General features: G+C 40.6%; 1 protein-coding gene and 1 long non-coding RNA gene across 3 annotated transcripts; one reads left to right on the forward strand and one right to left on the reverse strand.

Annotated features, from left to right (window-relative positions):
* Positions 1 to 454: 454 nt before the first annotated feature.
* On the reverse strand, positions 455 to 22,571 carry LOC306991690. Of its 2 annotated transcripts, none has more exons than XR_013796151.1 (3): positions 22,457 to 22,571; positions 2,664 to 2,757; positions 455 to 2,278 (listed from the first exon to the last, which is right to left on the reverse strand). It is a non-coding gene; the product is annotated as an uncharacterized lncRNA (long non-coding RNA). The 2 variants fall into 2 exon arrangements; XR_013796152.1 differs by lacking the exon at positions 22,457 to 22,571 and adding an exon at positions 3,345 to 3,709.
* On the forward strand, positions 7,593 to 10,599 carry LOC306991309 (uncharacterized protein; the record flags this gene model as incomplete). Its single annotated transcript, XM_079599040.1, has 4 exons — positions 7,593 to 8,073; positions 8,415 to 8,583; positions 8,911 to 9,069; positions 9,282 to 10,599. The coding sequence occupies 4 exons, from the start codon at positions 7,593 to 7,595 to the stop codon at positions 10,597 to 10,599; spliced, it is 2,127 nt and encodes a 708-aa protein (XP_079455166.1).
* Positions 22,572 to 22,937: the final 366 nt, after the last annotated feature.

Here is a 22,937-nt window from a genome sequence, read left to right on the forward strand (position 1 = left end):
CAGAATAATTAGTTAAATAACGATTTAATATACTGCAAATAGCCTACAATTTTTTGTTTATATATAATTAATTTAGGCGGACAACAAGGCTACCAAGTACTGCGCACAGTGCGCAGCTAATTAATTTAATGTTTTTTTCCTAAGGTAATTTTTAGTCGAAAATTTCAGGACATCAGTCGACCAAGATTTTCTTTGGTTGATTAAGGCCCTACATTCAACAATGCAAAACATAAAGAATTAATTAATATAAAAACACAAATTACCAGAAACCAGCCAATCTATTTTAGCTTCCTCTAGAAATGCAGGTCTTTATTGTCTGTTATGAGAAATGGGACGGAAGCAATAGCAAGTGCAATAATGTTTATTGAACTGAAAGTTCACTCAAAAGTCAAGTCAAGTCACCTTTATTTATATAGCGCTTTTTACAATACAGATTGTATCAAAGCAGCTTCACAGTGATAACATGAAAATAATACAAAAAAACAAATTTCATCATCGTCCACCTTTAAGGCAGATCTATAATATTGTTGAATATTAAATGTCCCCAACTAAGCAAGCCAGAAGGCAAGGCAACAGGTGACAGAATGGAGAAAAAAACCTTGGGAGAACCCAGGCTCAGTCGGGGGCCAGTTCTCCTCTGGCCAATGAGTGAACAGTGTATGAAGTGTTCAGAATGAATCAGAGTATTTGTCCAGTTCCGGTTTGGTGAAGTCGGAGTGGAGAGGAGGAGAGACTGGTTGACACTTCAGGTCAGCGGCGTCGTCATGTCCTGGCGCTGGTCCTTCATCAGATCTGGATACGGCCTGGTTCCGGTGGACAGCGATAAACCTCGGGATAGACAGAGAGACTAATATTAGCGTAGACGCCATCCTTCTTATGATGTACCAAGTACATCAGGATTTACGGGAAGTGTTCCCGGTCCCGGCTGTTCTAAACTATGCAGCCTAACATTGAATTATATAAGTCTATAATGTGTTGTGTATGCTAGGCCGCAGAGATGTGTTTTTAGTCTAGATTTGAACTGACAGAGTGTGTCTGCTTCCCGGACAATGGTAGGAAGACTGTTCCAAAGTTTTGGTACTAAGTAGGAAAAGGATCTACCGCCAGCAGTCGATTTTGATATTCTAGGTATTATTAACTGGCCGGAATTTTGAGATCGCAGTAGACGTGAAGGACTATAATGCGTTAAGAGCTCGCTCAAGTACTGCGGAGCTAAACCATTTAGTCCTTTGTAAGTGATCAGCAATATTTTAAAATGTATACGATGTTTAATAGGCAGCCAATGCAGTGTTGACAGAACGGGGCTAATATGGTCATACTTCCTGGTTCTAGTAAGAACTCGAGCTGCTGCGTTTTGAACTAGCTGTAGTTTGTTTATTAAGCGTGCAGGGCAACCACCCAGTAGAGCATTACAATAATCTAGCCTTGAGGTTATAAACGCATGAACTAATTGTTCTGCATTATTCATTGAGAGCATATGACGTAATTTAGATATATTTTTAAGATGGAAGAAAGCGGTTTTACAGATACTAGACACATAACTTTCAAATGAAAGATTGGTATCAAAGAGCACACCCAGGTTCCTAACGGACGACTAAGACTTAACAGAGCAGCCATCAAGTGTTAGACAGTACTCTAGGTTATTACGTGTGGAAGTTTTTTGTCCAATAATTAGAATCTCTGTTTTTTCTGAATTTAGTAGTAGGAAATTACTAGTCATCCAATTTTTTATATCAGCTATGCATTCCGTTAATTTTGTGAATTGGTAGGTTTCGTTAGGTTTTGAAGAAATATACAGCTGAGTATCGTCGGCATAACAGTGAAAGCTAATTCCATGTTTCCTAATGATATCTCCTAATGGTAGCATATACAGAGTGAACAGCAGCGGTCCTAGTACTGAGCCTTGTGGTACGCCATACTGAACTTGTGATTGATAAGATATCTCTTCATTTACTGCTACAAACTGATAACGGTCAGATAAGTATGATTTAAACCATGCTAGTGCAATTCCACTAATGCCAAAACACCATATAAACGGGTAGAAGAATATAGAAGGATGTAGACGAGCAGAAGAAGGTAACTCCAAACCCAGGGTTTGGTCCGGAACACAGACAGCAGGAGAGTGTGACGCAGGGATTGAGATGGGTGATCCAGTAGTGAATGGGATGGTGAGGGTGAACCAATGGTGAAAGCGGGAGAGAAGCGATCCGTATCCAGTACACAGGAAACACGAGAAAGACGGGAACAGGAACGAACATGGAAGGCTTCAAACAACAATCTGACAACATAAGACGAAACACAAGGCAATAAATAGGTTGGCTGGAATGAGTTGCAGCTGCTGCTGATGAGCAATCAGTAGTCACGCCCACATGAAACAATCAGAACAAACGAGACACACACCCAAACATAAACACAAGGCCAAAATGAGACAGCGGATGTACCAACCGTGACACTCTTCTCCTCTTTCATCTTCTACATCTTTTCCTTTCATTCCTCTCTTCTTATCTTTTGTTATTTAAGTACCTGTTCAATGTTTATACTTGCATCTTTTAGTCTTGATTTAAAACTTCTGTTCAAGTTTGCTTTTACTTTACTTTTTACTCCATAGCTCTTTTCACCCATTTCCACTTTTCTTACCTCACTCTATATCTTGAGTTCTTTACCTTCTGTTTTTCTTCTCCTTGTCCTTTTTTGTCATCTTGTTCATTGTTATATGCATGCTCTTGATTTTCAAGTAGATCCTCCTTGGTTAACCCTCTGGGGACCAAACATAAACACAAACATAATGCTTTTTTTTCCACATAGCAGCAAAATAGACTTAAAATACTCCCGTAATTTTTTGTCATACAGGCTTAAGAAATATGAAAAAATAAACGGTTAAATGTCTTCTTATTTATGGGTTCACTTAAAATCGAAATAAAACATTGTGCTTTTGTAAAATAAAGAAAGTAAACAGGGTGTGCTTTCTGCCTCTCCGTCTCCGTGAACTTTTTTTCTAGTGCACGTCTGTAAACTTAAACAAAACTCAGCGAATACTATTCACTCAGACATGAGCTATATATCTCTATAATCATATAAGTGTGTAGTTTTAAATTATCTAATTCAAAACTAAAAGAAATGTTCTCTGTTTATGTAATCTATATAAAAAGAGCGAGAGATCAGCCGTTCTCATTATCGTTCTGGCATCTCATTACTATGCTAATGTGACACACACATGGAGAGCGCGTGCTATTCAAACGCAGATTATCTGAAGCAACACATGCAAACCAGTCAACGCCCACAACAGCTGGATAACACACTCGCTGTGAGGAATAATAATATTGTGATAATCCTGGAAATTTTACCTCAAACGTGCTGGAGTAGCCTAACAACGGATCCAGCTGCAGATCATCAGTAAGTGCTTTGTTCTAATCGCAATATGAAATGGTGTCTGTAAACCGCAAAAGACTGTTTAAATTTGAATCGCATTTCTGTGTTTGAATGAATGAACAGCACATATGCATGTTGTTGTTTACAACAACTCGCGCATGTCTGTGGGAATTAATTTCGCTTTTAGCAAACTATCTATATTGCCTACTGAGATGAGTAAAAATCGACTGAATACGTTGAAATAAAATGTCTTTGTATAAGCAACATATTAAACTGCAAATTAACATTTATGCCCTAGTATATATTATAAAAGATGATATGTTACAGACGAAATATGAAAGACAACATTTCGTTTTGGATAGATTATAAAGTTTTTACTGCCACATCAAAACCTAATTTACAAGGTGCAAACAAAATCTTAAAAGGTAAATATAAGCCTTCTCTTTAAATTATTTTTGTATTTTATTAGTGACAAATTTGGGGAGAGGATAGCCTACATTTTCCAAAACTTTCTGAAAATACAAATGAGAATTAACTGCACAATTACTAGAAATGTTTACCTTGGATATTATACAATTTGCAAGCATACACAGTTTGTGGAAAAATACACTTTTTTTTCAAGTTGTTTCCAACTCTGAACCAATTCTGTAGTAATATATATGTATATGTGTGTGTGTTGTCTTTGCATTCTTTCTTGTGGCTCAGTGACACCTGAATGAAAGACTCATTAGTATGCAGCATTAGCAGGTCTTTGGCTGCATTCGAAACCGCATACTCAATGAGTAGGTACTTAATTTCAATAAGTACTTACTTAACGAGCGCTAAAAGAGTAGGTACTTTATAGCCAAATTTCGTTAAGTATGAATGCGAACTGGACATCTGCCATGTTGACGTTATCATGTGACCTACGACGCGTTATCACAAGTGCAACAACTTAAAAGATTTGAACGACACGTTTAATTCATCTATCTGTAAATATCTTGATATTGTTTAAACTTGCTCATTTTATGGTCTTTTTAAAGAAACTGCTGCCCATTTATTTTGTGAATAAATTTAGGGTAGTTCTTATATTAAACCCTACTTATGTGACCCACCGTTTTATCCTTAACGATATTATTTATTTTTATTACGAAATACCAAAATTGACATCTCTTGAATATGTTGTTAATTTCTTTATTTTATACCCAAACATTTTCATCCACAAGCAAAAGTGGCTTACTGCTGTTTTCCTCTTTTTCTGTCGTTTCATCCCTCAGGCCTAGGCTTATAGATAACAAAAAATTCATTTTTTAAATGTATTATAATTACTTATTTAAGAAAATATATATTAAGATATTCAACCTTTTTCCTCTGTATAAAATCTCATATTATGTATGCAAACCCATGATATATATATATATACACCTTATAACATCAGTAACTCGACAGCCCTACAGAATGGTTTTACTCAGCGTCTGTAATGTCTGCACAAACACAAAGGAGACGTTGGGCAGCTGTGTGAAGATTAGCCTTTAGAGAAAACTGTTGATTTTATACGTATCATCATTAAAACTAAAAATCAATATTACCCCAGAATGAATTGCATTGCTATCCCACCCCAAACCATACAATAATAACAACGACAAATACTGACCAATACTTAATTATATTACTTTTTACTGAAAAGGATATAATTCAACAAACAAAATGTAATGTATGTCATATGACATAGCTATGCATGAATACACTCTAGATGTGTATATTGTGAACATATCTACATTTTCATTCAAACTATTAAATAAAGCATTAATTAATTAAATAATGATATTTTATTTACTGACAACAATGATAAATATTAATAAATGAGTAAATGAATGAATGAAAGTCACCATCACACAATAAACAAATGCATATACAAGTCAACACATGAAACAAAGCTTTATTCAAACTACAATCATGCATGTAGACTACAGGCGCTGAACCACATCTACTGCCATCTCAACACAGCGGTTCCCATTCTGCGGCTTTATTCTGATGAACCAACGGACCGCCGGAGGTGAGCCGTGCCGGAGGTTGTTGCGTGATGTGTTGTGCTTCACAATCTGAGGCAATGAGGGCCGGTGGAGTGATGGAGGCACTCATAAGGGCCGGTGGAGTGATGGAGGGTCTCGTACATGGCACCATCTCCAGGATTCAGCTCTGTGCTCCTCATCCTCAGTGCTCACACCAGTCTGCTGACATTTCAGATCCTACAAAAATGCACAAACATAACACAAAAGCAGTCATTTTAACAGCACAATGTCATTTGATTTCTGTATTATTTAGAAGACAAGAACACTTTTTTTTCACAAATGCCACCATCATCTTTCCTGGCAGGTCCTGCTCCACCACAACAGCTGTGCAGCAAATACACAGAAATCAAGAATCAGAAAAGTTCTGTAATAGCTCTGTTTGACATTACAATAATTAAAATAAACTACAACATAATATTTAAATAGTTGTTGTTATTCATTTCTGTAGTATACTCACTCAAAGCCTTCGATGGCAGCATTCAGCTTCATGAGCCACTCTCCACCGGATAAACACAAATCTGTTCATCTGTCCCTCACACACACATCTGTTCATCTGTCCCTGTAACATCCAGACAAGATTCACGTTACATCTGTGATGTATGAACTCAACACTACATTAACATGTTGAGGTTGTTTTAACTTTTTATCCAACATACATGTTCCTCAATTTATCAACAGTACTAATGGACAAATAAAATAGATAACTTATGTTTAGTTAATTTATAGATTTGTTCTACATAATAGCACACATACCACTCAGATGTAATGTTATATGTCATGTTGTGATGTGCTCTTCTGCAATACTTATAAAAGATTTTCCTGTCAGATGTAAACAGACGTGTAAAGCGTCTTTAAGATGTTTATGGTTTAGAGACGTAACGTTAACTTATGTGTCCTTACTGGAGCTCTGTCAGCTAGAGCTATACATAATAAAACGTGTTTTTACAGCAAAATCACAACTATACTGTCTAACTCCTTTACAACTTCAACAGTTAAAACGTTTACTCTATAGTAGTTTAACACATACAATTTTAACACAAGGAACCGTGTTTACTCACATTTGAAACCCCCCGCGTCGCTGATCTCCGTGATGTTTGATAATGACGCATCCTCTCGCGTGGCCTCCTGGAATAGAAGAGTATCCATCGGACTGCACTCGAAAATCTGGCTGGAAGCAGTAAGCCATCGGGGAACTCCTCGCCTACTCTTTTATGAATACTGATGTTTCGAACATACTTCTTCTTTCACATACTGTTTTCGCCTACTATATAGTAGGAAAGTAGGCATTCTAACGCACTATAAGTATACGTACGTCCGAATCTCGCGATAATTAGTACGTCACCCAGTTAATTCTCGCCTACTCTTTTATGATTCGTACATACTTTTTCGCTCGCCTACTCTTTTCCCCTACTATATAGTAGAGAAGTATGCGGTTTCGAACGCAGCCTATGTCTTCTCTCAGGTGTGAATTAGGACATTATTCTTGACCTTGTTGGATCATTCACGCCCACCTGCATATTGCCTTTCCAAACAAAAAGTGTCTTACAAAATATAAACCAATCTATTGTTTAATGTGAACAATTAGCCCGGATGATTTTCAGATCATTTTGAAGTAAAAACTCTAGCCGACAAAATCCATGAGTCAAAATTATTGTGTGAATATTTGAAGTTGGTCGTATGTGGTCTTATATCAGAAAATTTAAGTTTGAGTTTTTTGAATAACCATGCATAAATAATATTCTCTTAAAAATGCAAATATGTACATACATGTTGCTCGCATATTTAGGCCGTAAGGTGAAGACGTTTTACGTTTAATCCCGTTCCCATATATGGGGCACTAAATTATTTTCATTCTAATAAAAAGATTTATTGTTTTTGGGCGAGAAAATAAAAGTTCTCCATGTGTAATCCTGCAGTTTTTTATTTATTACTGTTTAAAGTCGGCAATAGTTCTTTCCTCGCGTAATCATATTTTGATAATCAGTGATGAGGCTTCGCGGAACAATCGTCACGTGCTTCCCGCTAGACCAATAAGGTGGCCGCTTTTTTGGGGCGACAGGTAAACATTAGTCCAAGATGTCTGCGCCCTTGTCAATATCAAGTAGTGAAGAAGAGGAAATTACGGCCAGACCTCCTTCAAAAGTCCGTAAAAAGTATTTTAAACAATGCTACATGCATCTCACTTCCATAAAGAAAGAAGAAACAAAGGATTTTACTCGCACACGGTGGGATACATTCAGAAACTGCGTCAAACGGTGGCTTGGCTTGCAAGGTGAGAATCAAAGAATAGCAGAAACATACAAACATTGTCTAGAAATCGAGTTTGACAATGTTCCCGAAGACGCTGGGTTTCACTCCACTTGCTACAGGCGTTTCATTGACAAAAAGCGCTTGGATGCGGCCGAGAAACGGACCACACAGCGTCCTGGAGCTCAAGATCAAGGCCAGTCTGTGCAATCGGGTAGTAACGTTAGTATCGCTACAGTTGAATGTCCGACAAAAAAACTTAGGTCCAGGACCGGCCTGCCAGTAGCTTGTGCTGGTCCTGTGCTTCCTGCCTTGTGCATAATTTGTAAGAAAACGGACAAGTACATTACTGTGGGAGGCAAACGCCAGAAGGACCATCTTTCACAGGCAGAAACGTTGTCAGCAGGTAGGTCAAAACAAAACACACACACACACACACACACACACACACACACACACACACACACACACACACACACACTTTAAATTACATAATTTATTTAATGTTAATTTTAAAGTTGCATTGTTTTGCACTTTTATTGCTTTATGCTGGGCTATATACCATGGCTAACTTTTAATTACAATTACATAATTTATTTAATGTTTATTTTACAGTCAGAGACTGATTTGGATGGTTTTGCATACAGCTACAGCCAGAACACTCAATATTGTTGAACTATTAACACTTGCTTTATGTTTTTTTATTTTCTTTATTAGTTTAATTATTTTTTATTTATTTATTTACAGGCCAGTTGCTGAAAGCTGCTGAGATGAAGGAAGACACTAGCATTCTTGTGCATATTCGAGACAAAGACTGTGTGTCTCTGGAGGTGCGATACCACAAGTCCTGTTATAGACAGTACACCAGGTTCTTGACAAAGTCTAGTGCAACGGTTACTGGGACCTCAGAAGAACAGTGAGTTATTACATTATTATATTATATATCACATTTCAAAAGTAAAGCATTGACCATCTACATTGTCGATTTGTCTGTAAACACAGTCTTGAATTCACCGCTATTGCACCACTAATTCAAAATGACAAAATGTTTAGTGATCTGTTAAGGTAGAAGAAACTAGAAATAATTTTCTTGCTGAATAATAAAAATAAATAAATCTCAAAGCACTTTGGCAGCGTTCGATTTGCTTGTATTTATACTACATTTAAAATTGAAGCCATTGTGCAGTAGTTATGCCACATAAAGTAATACATCTTTTCTGTTTTTAATGCGTTTTCTTTTCAGAAATGAGTCAACCTTCGATGCCAGCTACAAGATCTTCTGTGAGAGGATCATCCGCCATAGAATAATTGTAAACCAAGAGGTGTTGACAATGACTCAGCTAAGAAGGATCTTTTTAAATCTGGTGAAAAAACATGAAGATCTTGATGCTTCAAACTACAGGTAATTTGAATACTACTTTGGCACATTTGGAAAGAACGTGTATCCAAAAAAACATTCTCACAAAAATGGAATTCATAATAATCATAATCATATTTTATAACATGTAGAATCTGTAAACAGTGTATTTTAACTTTTTTTTTTTTTAAAGTCAGTGTGAATATATCTTTATTTATACCATTGTGATCATCTTTCACTCAATCTTTTTGATTCAGGCAGGATAAATTGAAGAGGAGGTTGGCCCGTGATTTCCCACAGCTGGTGTTTCACTCCCCCAAGAAGCGCAACATCAGTGAGATGGTTTTTGTGGAGACATTGTCTGCAGATAAGCTGATAGACAGGCTACCTCATCCATCAGGTACAGAAACAACAGAGTCAACTGAGGTAACTAGCCAAAGTGACTGTGAAAACAGGGCTAGTGCAAAAGATGGTCCACAAAGACCAACTTCAATGGCCTCTATCAATACTGCAGAGGACACAAGGACACTTTACAGTGCGGCATTAATATTAAAGATGCTTCTATGTGACTCTCCCGGTATGAAATGCCCGTGGCCACCCACATCAGATGACTTAAATGTGAGCGACGCAAAATCTGTCGTGCCAATTGAACTGTACAATCTGATTTCCTGGATTATTGGTGCAACTGAGGAACCAACACTGGCCCATTATGTTGATATTCCAGATGATTTGAACCTAAAAGTGATATCTATCTGTCAAGACATTGTGTATCTTGCATCTAAGGGCCGGAGGCAGACCCCTAAATCATTGTGTCTTGGTCTAACGGTTCGCCATTTAACAGGTTCATCACAAATTGTGTCACTTCTAAATAGACTAGGACATTGTGCATCATGGGACACAGTTGTCAGTCTAGACACTAGCCTTGCCCAACTTCAACTAGTAGAGGGCAGAGACAAAATACCAAAGGGATTCTCAAAGAAGGCTCCTACAATACTTGTGTGGGACAATATTGACTTTGGGGAGGAGACACTGTCAGGTCGTGGAACTACCCACCACACAAATGGGATTATGCTGCAAAGTTCTGTAGGTGAACCTGTGTCAACAACAAACAGACAACCACTACAGAAGGGAGTTTCTTCATTGAAAGCACCCCCTAGCATCCCTGTAGAACAGTACCATCAGTCTAAAAGACAAGGACCACAGAACTTGTTTCATCATGAAAGTGTTCCATTACAGGCGGACGCATACAAATTGAACACGGTGTCTGCTGTACAAACTGAACTGGCATATGTTTTTGTAAAGTCCATAGATGCTGAAAGATGCACAATACCAAGCTGGACAGGTTTCCATACATTGCTTCAAGGTGATTGCACTCTGCAAAAGTCAGCACTGTATTATCTTCCAGTCATTGAGGCTTCACCGACAGAGATGTCAACAGTAAACACAATTCTGAAGCGAAGTGTCCAAATTGCTAATCAGCTAGAACTGGACCATATAGTCTTAGTTTTGACCAAGCTATATATGCCAAAGCTCAGCAAATCCGCTGGAAAGATGATGACATTACTCAGCGTATAGTGATTAGACTAGGTGAATTTCACACATGCATGTCCTACCTGAGCATTCTAGGAAAAAGGTTTGGAGATGCAGGACTGCAAGACATACTCATTGAGTCTGAAGTTGTTGCCCCAGGATCCATCAATGGAGTGATCAGTGGTCATCATTACAACCGCAGCATGAGGGCACACAAACTTCTGTATGAGAGTCTGCAACGCATCAGACTTCTCACCTTCTTAGACTCTCTGCCACCAGAAGAGAGATATGAGTGTCTGGATGTCATCAATGAGATCAAATGTGCATTCCTGGACAGAACAATGGATGTTTTGTGTGCAAATGAGAAATTTGACAAAATGTGTTCGAAATATGAAGACTTTGTTAAAAGAAGAAGTGCAGAAAACCCAACGTTTGCCTTTTGGAGTTCATACATCGACATGGTACAGATACTACTCCTATTTGTGAGAGCAACACGAGAATCGGACTGGCAGCTTCACCTGTCAACAGTGCGCTTGATGATGGCATGGTTTTTTGCGTACGATCGTGTAAATTATGCTAGGTATTTACCTTCATACTGGCTGGAAATGGTCAATTTGCCCCTCACACATCCTTCTTGCCACAGTGAGCTCAGTGTTAAAGGCCAGTGGACTGTCCAACGTCAAAGTGTCCATGGATTTGCTTCGATTGCTTGTGACCAGGCCATTGAGCAAACATGCAACAGAGATTCCAAGACAAAGGGTGGTTGGACAGGGTTAACACAGAATCGAGCTGCAGTATATCGCTGGATATTGTCGCAACATGAAAGGGCTGCCATAGCAAGACAATGTGAGGCAATGGCAGGTAAATCTCCCGATATAAGGAAACGAAAAGACCTTGACAGCACACGAATTCATGCTGATGAAAGGGCTGTGACCAGAATCATTTCCACCCTAGATTCCATGCTGAATCCTTTTGACACACACCAAGATGGCATTGTGTGTCTTAGCTCTGGGACAGTAGCAGCTGAAGAAATCATGAGGGATTTGCTCGCAGCTCCGGAAAAGGGTGAAAATGCTGTCAAAGAGTTTATGGACCAAAGACTGTTATCACCATCAGTTGACATATTTGCTCCCATCAAAACACAAAAACTGAAGACCTTTAGTGACCAAGCAAAGACAAAGAAGAAATCTGCAGCAGGCAAAGAAGTGATTCTACGTGCCGACAAGAAACTATTCTCCAGATTACTCATCATAGGTCAAAGTAGAAAGATAGACCTGCGGGAAATTCTGTCTTACTCCTTGGGAACTGTGTCATATCCTTTAGCCAGTGCTGATGGTTCACTTGCTAAAACAAACAAATCAGCTCTTATGGATTTATTGGAAACCAAAGGTGGAGGCTGTTTAGTTGACAAAGTTCCGACAGATGGAGCTATTCTCTTTGATGGCATGGCAGTCATTCAAGCCATTCGGTCCATACCAAGTACCTTTGGAGAGCTTGCAGAGACCATACTGCAGTACATAGTCAAGCTTGCTCTGAAACACAACTGTACACGGATAGACTTTGTGATTGACCAGTATCCGAAAATGAGTATTAAAAACCTAGAACGGTCACGTAGAGCTGGTGGTGGTACACAACTGGTGAAAATTTATGGACGGGATCAGAAGACACCAACACAATGGAAAAAGTTTCTATCAGATGGAACAAACAAAGAAGCACTGGCAGAATTCCTCTATGTTGTGTGGCGAGAGGCTGATCTTACCACTGTGGGCAAGGACTTAAGCTTGTACATAGCACATGGAGACCTGTGTCACTGTGTGACAGTAATGGAGGGTTTACAAACTCTCAGTGCTGTTGAAGATCTGACATGTGATCATGAGGAATGTGACACCAGGGTGTTTTTACATGCACAACATGCTGCACAGGAACATCAAACTGTAGTCATCAAGAGCCCTGATACTGATGTGGCTGTGATTGCTTTAAGTCTGCAGCCAGATTTACCATGTAGGTTGTATTTTTTCACGGGGGTTGGCAACAAAACCAGGCTCATTGACTTAGCTAAGGTGTCGTCAGCTCTTGGTACAAGTGTCTGTTTGGCACTTATTGGGATCCATACCTTCTCCGGTTGTGACTCTACAAGTGCCTTTTATGGCAAAGGCAAAAGAAAGGCATTCTCTGTTGCTTGTGAGAAAGAGGAATATCTGACTGCATTTACTAATCTGGGTAGCAGTTTTAACCTAGACCAGTCTACATTTGAGCTACTTTGCACATATGTGTGCCACCTGTATGGCCAGTCATCTGCTGAAAATGTGAACGATGCAAGATACAAAGCATTCTGCATGGCGTCGTCAGCTTTACCAGAACTATCTATGCCCCCAACAAGTGACGCCCTGTACCAACACTGCAAAAGGGCAAACTACCAAGCAGCCATAATGAGACATTCTCTGAAAGGTATAATGTGTGCCCCTTCACCTGTTGGCAATGGATGGCACCTCGAGGATGGTGAGTTAACAGTGACCTGGATGACTAGGAATCCTGCCCCTGAAAGTGTGTTGCAGGCAGTCCACTGCAGTTGCAAGCATAGCAAATGCGAGACTGGAAGATGTTCCTGCATGTCTGCAAGACTGTCTTGTACTGATTTATGTCGGTGCCAAAATTGTGCAAATGTTTCACAGGAAACAGAGGAAAGACCTACATGGGATGATGGCTCTGATAGTGATAGGGATGATACCGATGAGTAAATATGCACTGAGTTGTAATTTAAGGTGATTTTGAGCTGTAAATAATCTTTTGTAGAATTGTAAAAAAAAAAAAAATGGTAGCAATCAAAATTAAGGCGACAGGGTAGCCTTTCGAGCCATTTCAGCCAACTTAGGCCAAACTGTGCTTATATTTGTATTTTTATGTGATAACACAGTACCTACTGAAAATTTTGATGTATAAAACATCTCAGTTTTGCTAAATTTATAATGTTTCTGTTTAATTTTGCTTGGTGCCAATCTGTGAAATTGAAGCATATTTTCTACAAATGTGCCATTTTTCATGGTCTACATTCACACTTGAGTATATAATGCACCAAAACCTGTCTCAAATGTTTAGGTATATGTATAAATGTCAGTTTGAGAGATATTTTGTGTTGCTAAAATGTATATAAATAAAGTTACTTACAAAACCAGCAGAATAAGATTTTTCGTTTTTTCAAATTCACAATTATATACATTTGTGGATTGTGACAAAAAACTGCAGGGTATTATGCGGAGAACTTTTAACATAAAGTCGATAATGGTTTTGTCTATGCAAAAATTAATTTAAAAAGTAGTGCCCAGGTGTGGGAACGAAAATCATTTTCTAGCCACTTTTTCCTAGTTCACCTTATGGCCTAATTATGATAGCCCTGTTTGTGATAAATAGTGTAATTACACCTTTGCCATTAATATGTTTATAAGCAGCTGAAAAAAAGACAAATATCAGGTCATGTCAAAACATCTCAAGGACCCCAAAAACACCTTAGACCCCAGAGGGTTAATCTTCAGTACATTAATTTTGAAATTAGTTTCATATATGTACAGTGCACCATCGTTAAATACTAGTATTATAATTAGGTTGTCTTAAACAACATCATCTGGCCCGTGGATGAGAAAGAGGAGGAGGAGGAATTTGATGAACCCCCGTTTTCCACCAAATGCAGAATTCAGGGTTCTTGCAGGTTTCAGTTTGTTACATTTAAGACCTTTTTAAGACCTTTTAAGACCATTATGTGTGAAGTTTAAGACCAACACGACACATAAATAGAAACATTAGAATGATCCCAGAAATTTGTAAACATTCTAGTTTTTATTGATACACTTAGAGAAAAATATCAAAGAAACTCAGCAATAAAACAGATGAAAATACTGAACTTCTGATATCCATATTCCCAACACAACACTAGTACATACAACCTAACCCTACATATGTCTGAGTTCACCCCCTTAAGCATCAATCTCAGTTTCAAGGGCTTTCAGTTCTGCAAGTTTTTCTTTGTGTGCCTTTCTCAGGGCATTGGACTTTGAGAGAAGCCGAGCCATCTTGGAGCCTGCTGTGCCCTCAGCTTGTTCTGCTAGTGTATCTGCCTCCCTTACAAGACAGGCAGACACATCTTCTAAGTTTGTCTTTCTTTTCTTAAGGTCCACCAGACACTGCTCAGCCAGCATTCTTTTCTGACTCTGAGATTCCTTTTCTTTTCTGATGCGCTCTTGATCAAGAAAGAGTCTGTATTTTGACCGGGCTGCACCCACAGATGCCATAAGTTCCTTGGTAAGGGGGACCTGAGTGACATCCCCATGCATTGTAACAAAGTCATATATGAGCACATATTTGTGCAACAATTGTGTCCTGTTGCATGTTTTTGGTCTCCACCTCCTTGTTGATGGAAAATCCCCTTTCAACAGTGGCCTGGCCATGTGAAAAGAGCAGTAACTTCTGGCAAAAAACCCAAGCAGCAGGGTAGGGACCTCTTAATCTCTCATGCAAGAAGGTGTCTAAGCGTCTCTCAAATGTCACGATCCACACTCAAGGAAACAATGGAAGATCCATTAATGCAGTAGTTAATTTATTGAGGGTAATCGGTACTCATAAATCCAGTTCAGGCAGGGGTCAAAACCAAAGAAGCAATCCAAACATAAAACAAGAAACAAAACAGGAACAAACCAGAAAACAGGACTCGGAAGTGGCGTGATACATAACAAGGACTCCGTGACAAACACTGAAACTGACAGGGTATATATACACAAGTGCTAAACGAGGTGACGAGAAACAGCTGAACACAATGAACACTCAGTGACAGAAAGGATCATGGGAAACGTAGTGAAAATGCCTAGACACCGTGAAAACTGAGGACCTCTAGTGTTTAACTGTGACATAACCCTCCTCCTACGGAGCGGCTACCAGACGCTCCAAGACATAACAGACAAAACAAGAGTCCAGGCGGAAGGTGAAATGGTGGAGGATCAGGGGGCGGGACGGGGGGCCAGGTCCATGGAGGGGAACAGGAACAAGGGGTGACGACTTAGCCGGCGGCCAGGGCGAAACCGACAGTCCATTGGGCGGCCAGGGCGGAGACGTCAGTCCATCGGGCGGCCAGGGCGGAGACGACCCCTAGGGCGGCCAGGGCGGAGAAGACCCCTCGGGCGGCCACGGCGGTGAAGACCCTTCGGGCGGCCACGGCGGTGAAGACCAGGACGAAGACGACCACTCGGGCAGCCACGGCGGAGACGACCACTCAAGCGGCCATGGCGGAGACCTTCCCTCAGGTGGCCAGGGCGGATCCGGCTGTGCAGGCGGCCGGAATGGGTCAGGTCCTTCGGGCGGCCATGGCGGAGACGACCAGGGCGAAGACGACCACTCGGGCGACAACGGCACAGCAACAGACACCGGCTCAGGAACAGCAACAGACACCACCGGCTCAGGAACAGCAACAGACACCACCGGCTCAGGAACAGCAACAGACACCACCGGCTCAGGAACAGCAACAGACACCGGCTCAGGAACAGCAACAGACACCACCGGCTCAGGAACAGCAACAGCAACAGACACCGGCTCAGGAACAGCAACAGCAACAGACACCGGCTCAAGCACAGTGTCCGGGGTTCCAACCAGACTGGAGGCTGCCATCTTGGTGGTGTGTGCAGCCCAGGCACGCAGGACAGCAACTGTGTAAAAGGTGAAGACTGCCCTCCTTGTCGTGGCAGGACTGATGGGAACAGCCTCTGGCACAGGAACCGTCTCTGCATCGGCAGACGTGACGTGGACAGTCTCTGGAACGGCAGACGTGACGTGGACAGTCTCTGGAACGGCAGACGTGACGTGGACAGTCTCTGGAACGGCAGACGTGACGTGGACAGTCTCTGGAACGGCAGACATCATGTGCCTCCTCCACGCATGCAGTACCGCCACCACATAAAAGAGGAAGACCGCTCTCTTGGCCGTGGCAGGACTGATGGTGGGCGGCTCCGAGACAATCTCAGGGATGACAGCGGGCTGCTCGGAGGGGACGGACTCCGGGACGACAGCTGGCTGCTCGGAGGGGGCGTGGCCTCCGGGACGACAGCGGGCTGCTCGGAGGGGATGGCCTCCGGGACGACAGCGGGCTGCTCGGAGGGGACGGCCTCCGGGACGACAGCGGGCTGCATCGGCACGCCCACTGGGACGACAGCGATCTGCTCAGGGTAGGTCTCCGGGTCATTAAGGAGGCAGGAAGTCCTCTTCCTCCTCCACCGTGTTCGATGGCGAGGAGTAGGCTCCGGGCGGGACAGGAACAACGGTGAAGGGAGATTGATTGATTGATTGATTTTATTTGACCACTTAAATATAAAAATATGAAAACAGTACTCTGTGTCATATATTAAAATACATAAATAGTCAGGGATAACACAATAAAGCCCAAAGACTTATTTCCATTGTGGTCCCTATAAGGGCAAGGGGAAAGGACAAGTTGCAGCAATTCACACATCAATCATTTTTCATACATTAAACAAATTCATACATATCATACAGAAAAATATACAATAAAAATAGACTATGATATAATAAAAACTATGATTGGCATCTAAGCCATACTTTCAAACCCTGTTTAAAACTGCCTATGCTTCGTACTGTCTTTAGTGTACCAGGTAACCGATTCCAAAGGATAGTTCCAGCATATAGAAAAGACTGTTTGCCCAGATTCGTATTAAATCTGGGGGGTACAAAATCTGTTGAGCTACCCCTAGTGGAGTAACTGTGACCTTCACTTACTCTTTTAAAATAATTTCTAAAATATTTGGGAACATCTCCATTAACAATTTTATGTACCATACCCAGCTGCATCTGAGACACGCGATCCTCAACTTTCAACCATCCCACTCTTTCAAAGTGGGAAGATTCCAGATGAGTTCTTATGGGAAGGTCTAAAATAAGCCTTATTAATTTATTTTGAGACGTCTGAAGCCTATGTTTCAGGTTCCCTGTGACACCATTGTACCATGATCCACACGCATAATCAAAATATGGCTGAATTAAAGCTCCTGCCAGAATTAGCTTTGTTTTTTCATCTAAAAACTTTGATATTCTGGCCAAAAAATGGACTCTCTGATTTACTTTAGTAATTACCTTATGGGCCTGACCTACTCCAGATAAATTGCAATCTAACATACATCCAAGATAACTGATTGATTCCTTGGCAGTAATTACAATATCTCCAGCTAGGACCTTAAAACTGGAGGCTTTCTTTAACTTTATCTTTGTTCCAAACAATATGGATTCAGTTTTCCCTAGGTGAAGTGATAATCTGTTATCAGCCATCCACATACTAACATTTAGAAGTGCTGAGCTAAGTTCGTTTTCAATCATATTTTTATCCTTATGAGAAACAACCATCGCAGAATCATCTGCATATAAAAAAAGACTGCATGAACAAGCAGACTTTAGATCATTTATATATAGTAAAAAGAAAAGTGGACCCAAGACGCTCCCTTGAGGTACCCCACAGTCCATGCCTTTTGGTTGAGACATTTTCCCCCCAATGTCCACTATTTGCGTTCTATTCTCCAAATAGGAGCCCACCCATTTCTGTGCTAATTCACTAAAACCCATGGCTTTCAATTTATACATTAAGACACCATGGTCGACTGTATCAAAAGCTTTTTGTAAGTCTAACATGACCATGCCACAGAAGTTTCCATTATCTACCTCCTTTTTTATATAGTCCGTTAGAAACAATAAACAGGAATCCGTAGAATGTGATTTCCGAAAGCCAGACTGAAACTCATAAAGTAGGTTTTGTGATTTTAAGTAATTATCAATCTGTTCAAAAATAATCCTTTCAATTATCTTTGACAGACAACCAAGAATTGAGACGGGTCTATAATTACCAGGGTCTAGTTTACTCCCTTTCTTATATAATGGAATCACTCTGGCAATCTTGAGGTCATTGGGGAAGCATCCTTGTTCTATCGACCTGTTTATAATATGTGTAATGCTCGGAGTAATAATCTCAGCGGCATCCCTCACGAATTTAGATGGAATAGAATCTAATCCTGTGGCTTTAGAGCCATCAAGCCTCTTCAGCTTCTCAAGAACAAGTGTCTCCCTCACCTTTTCAAAGAAGAAACTCCCCGCCCGGACACCTAACTGAGAGTAAAAGTCCTGCACATGACTTTCACCATATTGCCCAGTCTGACCAGGTAACTTTTCCACAAGCTTCCTGGCAACTGATGAGAAATGCTTATTAAAGCTATCTGCCACCATCTCCTTCTCTGATGTAATGTTGTTGCCAAGTTCTAAAGTGATATTACTGTTTTTTGTTCTTAGCCTTTTACTGTAGCCAAGTTGCTTAAGGGATTTCCATAACTTTCCTGAGTCGTTTCTATATTCAGTAATTTTTTCTTTGAAATATGCCTTTTTAGTATTGCCCACTAATCTATTAACTTCATTTCTTGCCTTTTTATAATCAGCCCAACTCTGCTCATCCTTGTTTTCTCTGAATTTCCCATACTTCCTATTTCTTACCCTAATTGCCTCAAGGACGTCATCATTCACCCAGGGTTCTGTTCTCTGCCTTATTCTAATTTCTTTATATGGGGCTATTTTATCCACAGCTTCTAAAAACATACTTTTAAATAGGCACCATGCTCTGTCCACGTCACTACATTGCAAAACTTTAGACCAGTTCATTTTATTTAAACAGTCATTCAGTGCTTCTTTGCTATACTTTTTCAGTGAACGGGTTTTTATAGAAGTATGACAGTTGAGCACTGCTTTTTTTATCTTTCTAGTACAGAAAATAATAGAATGGTCACTCAACCCATATTTTATAACCCCGCTTTCTGTTATCCTAGATTTGTCTGATACTAGGACAAGATCAATCGTAGTTTGGGTGGTAGAGCACACACGTGTAGGTTCATTAATCAGCTGATGTAAACTATTGGAGCGACAAAAATTCATCAATGCTTTATACCCTGAAACATCACTTTTCTGAAAATCAGTGTTAAAATCCCCCAACATGATAACTTCAGATTTAACCAGGTCCATGCAATTTGCGCAAACATCCTCTAAAAGTTCATAAAACTGTGTTTGATCAGGCGGTCTATAACATGCGCAAATTAGTATGGGCTTACTCTTCGGTAGCAAAATATCTAACCAAACCGCTTCAACCTGCTCACTATTTAAGTCCATTCTATGATTAAAACCAATGTCCGCTCTTACATATATACACACCCCTCCACCTTTGCGGTTTCGATCTCTCCTAATTACCAAATAGTTCTCCAATTCGATTTCAGCATCCGTAATGGAGTCATCCAGCCATGTCTCCGTGAAACAAAAATATTCCCACCTTTCTGCTTTTGCTGAGGTGTCGGATCTCTGTGATTTTCGGGAGAAGGCTTCTGACGTTGAGATGAAGCAGGTGTAATCCTCTCGCCGTCATGAAGTAGTCCACATTCGATATCTCTTTGTTGACACCCGCCATCTCGTCCAAGAGTGCCTGCTCCACGGTGGCCTGTGGATCCAATCCCCTGACCTGCTCTACACCGCGCTCCCTAATCACCGTCACGTCTCCCAGCTCCGGATCTCCACCACTTCTCCCGGCGCCTCCACGCACGCTTCCACTCCCTTCAGCGACACTCATGGATAGGAGTTTGTCCCCGGCGTTTGAATGTCTAGAGCAACCCATCGCACATGCCGAGGGCCTTCCTGACATCGTATTCCTTGGTCCAAATTCCCGCATCGGGCCTGGACATTGATGTATATCTCCAGATAATAATAGGCAAATACAAATGATCAATTCGTCGCCATTCACTTGCCTTTTGACGCCACCTTTTTCATTGCGTTTGGCTGCATACCAACATGGATAAAGAAATGTGTCCATGAGGATTTTCTTTCCATAACCAGGTTGTTTTTTAAATAAAAGTTTATTTGAGTGAGCATAGCAACCATGTCCGTTTTCTAAAAAGTTAATAATAAATATGTATACTAAAAGCACCACAAGCACACCACACTTGCCAGCAGCCATCTTGGAATGCAAAAGCACTGATGCTCTGGGTCAAGCATCACCGGCCCAGGGTGGAAGAGCGACTGAGGCGGAGAGTGGTGCTGGAAGTCGCCTCTAGTACCTCCTCCCCTCCGGCCTCCACGGGTCCCAGAAAACTTGGCCAGCCGGGTCCCCTCAAAAAATTGTCTCCTCTCCCGCTCGGTGGCTGGGGAAGAGACATTAAAAAACATACCGCTGGATCTTTGCATGACGGAGTCCTTCTGTCACGATCCACACTCAAGGAAACAATGGAAGATCCAATAATGCAGTAGTTAATTTAATGAGGGTAATCCATACTCATAAATCCAGTTCAGGCAGGGGTCAAAACCAAAGAAGCAATCCAAACATAAAACAAGAAACAAAACAGGAACAAACCGGAAAACAGGACTCGGAGGTGGCGTGATACATAACAAGGACTCCGTGACAAACACTGAAACTGACAGGGTATATATACACAAGTGCTAAACGAGGTGACGAGAAACAGCTGAACACAATGAACACTCAGTGACAGAGAGGATCATGGGAAACGTAGTGAAAATGCCTAGATACCGTGAAAACTGAGGACCTCTAGTGTTTAACCCAGGGAACACAAACCAGACACTGTGACATCAAATGGCTGGAAGGCAATGAATTCTTCATTCCTTGCCTCAGAAGACAGGAACGATTCAAACTGTTGGACAATGGCATCCCCTACAAAAAAGTGTGAGAAAATAAGTCAGTCAAATATGCATAGTCATGACTGAAAAATATTGGCACTCCTGTCTTTTTTCTCTCTGCATTTTTGTATTGTTCCAACGCACATAAAGGAAACGTGTATACTAAAACCTGTATACCTGTGTAAGGTAAAAACCCTATCTCTAGATAGATAGATAGATAGATAGATAGATAGATAGATACTTTATTGATCCCCAAGGGGAAATTCAGGATTCTCTAAATGTCTACAACAAAAACCGGTATAAAATTATGAAACTTATTCAGTGTATCTAAGCCACTGCACACAGAACAGGTACAGGACCATTGGGGGGAATGACAAAAGTGAAACATCCATGCTCAACCAATACCCTGATAGGACATTGGAAAGTGTCAATTGTCAGAGCAAATGTCTGCAACTAATGGTCTGAATAAAGCCCAATAAAAAAATCTAAGGATAGTTGAGCATGGTATTCAATCTTTGGTTCATAACACCTTCCAAACCATTCCTACCAGCAGGTACACCTCCTGTCAGCTGCTTGTTCTTCAGGAATGTCTGGACAAGAGCCTTCATCTGATCTTTGCATCTGTCTGGGTCCCTGAACATGATAGACGGGTCCAGACACTCCATCTGTCTAACTGTAGCATATTTCAATGGGCTCTTCTCTAGTGCTTTTCTGACAATGTTTAAGAGGCCATGCATACAATCCCTCTTAAATTCAAGGATCCTTAGCTCTGCACTTTTACTGTCCTGGACAATAAAACAATACATGTCAGTAATATCAAAATGGAGTTTTAAGTACCACATGGCATGAAGTCATAGCATTGGCCAATTATGTGACTTTATGCAATGGGGTCATACAATTTCTTATTTGCTGTGATTGGGATGTCTCAGTAGAGTCATACTTGCTTCACATGATCTATGTGAACCTACACTTCATTATGGGGAATCACCATCCAAAATACATTGCTTTTAAAGGAGAAAGCAGGCAAAAACATAAGTTCAATATTGTCTGAACGCATGCACAACCTTGGATATGAACAGCATATCAAACCATTCTTCAATCAAACCTCATACAGATCACAAATACGTTTAGTATGCTTAGCAAAATTATACTTTCAGCGTACATACTGATCATAATAAATATCCAAAACTACCAAACACGATACCTTGACTGCTGCCTCAGCACCCAAGCCAATATCAATCTTCTGGGGGAGGAGGAGCAAGGTCTTGTCAGACGTATCAAGCTTGGTGAGCTGAAGAGGAGTGATGTCCTGGAGGACCTCTCTCTTCATACAGCATCTCAGTAGACTCTGTCAGTAGGCAAAAGTACCATTAGCCCATTTAATTTCCTTTTATATTTCACACAATGACATCCTAATTCTCTCATCTAATTCATTAGGATTTCATTAATTTAAGAAGGCACTTACCTGGGCTTACAATAGTAAGTAAGTAAATTTTATTTATATAGCACATTTTTTGACATAAATCCCACTACAGGCATACATGTAATAAGAGACTGGCCCTACAACATTTTATATGCAATCCCCAAAATGTGACAAATACTTTGTTATTTTGGACAAAAGCATCACAGATGAATAAATAAACAAATAAGATGATAAGCCCATGCCAACTAATCATAACCATATA

This window comes from Phoxinus phoxinus (assembly GCF_949152265.1).
Source record: "Phoxinus phoxinus genome assembly, chromosome: 23".
Taxonomy (NCBI): domain Eukaryota; kingdom Metazoa; phylum Chordata; class Actinopteri; order Cypriniformes; family Leuciscidae; genus Phoxinus; species Phoxinus phoxinus.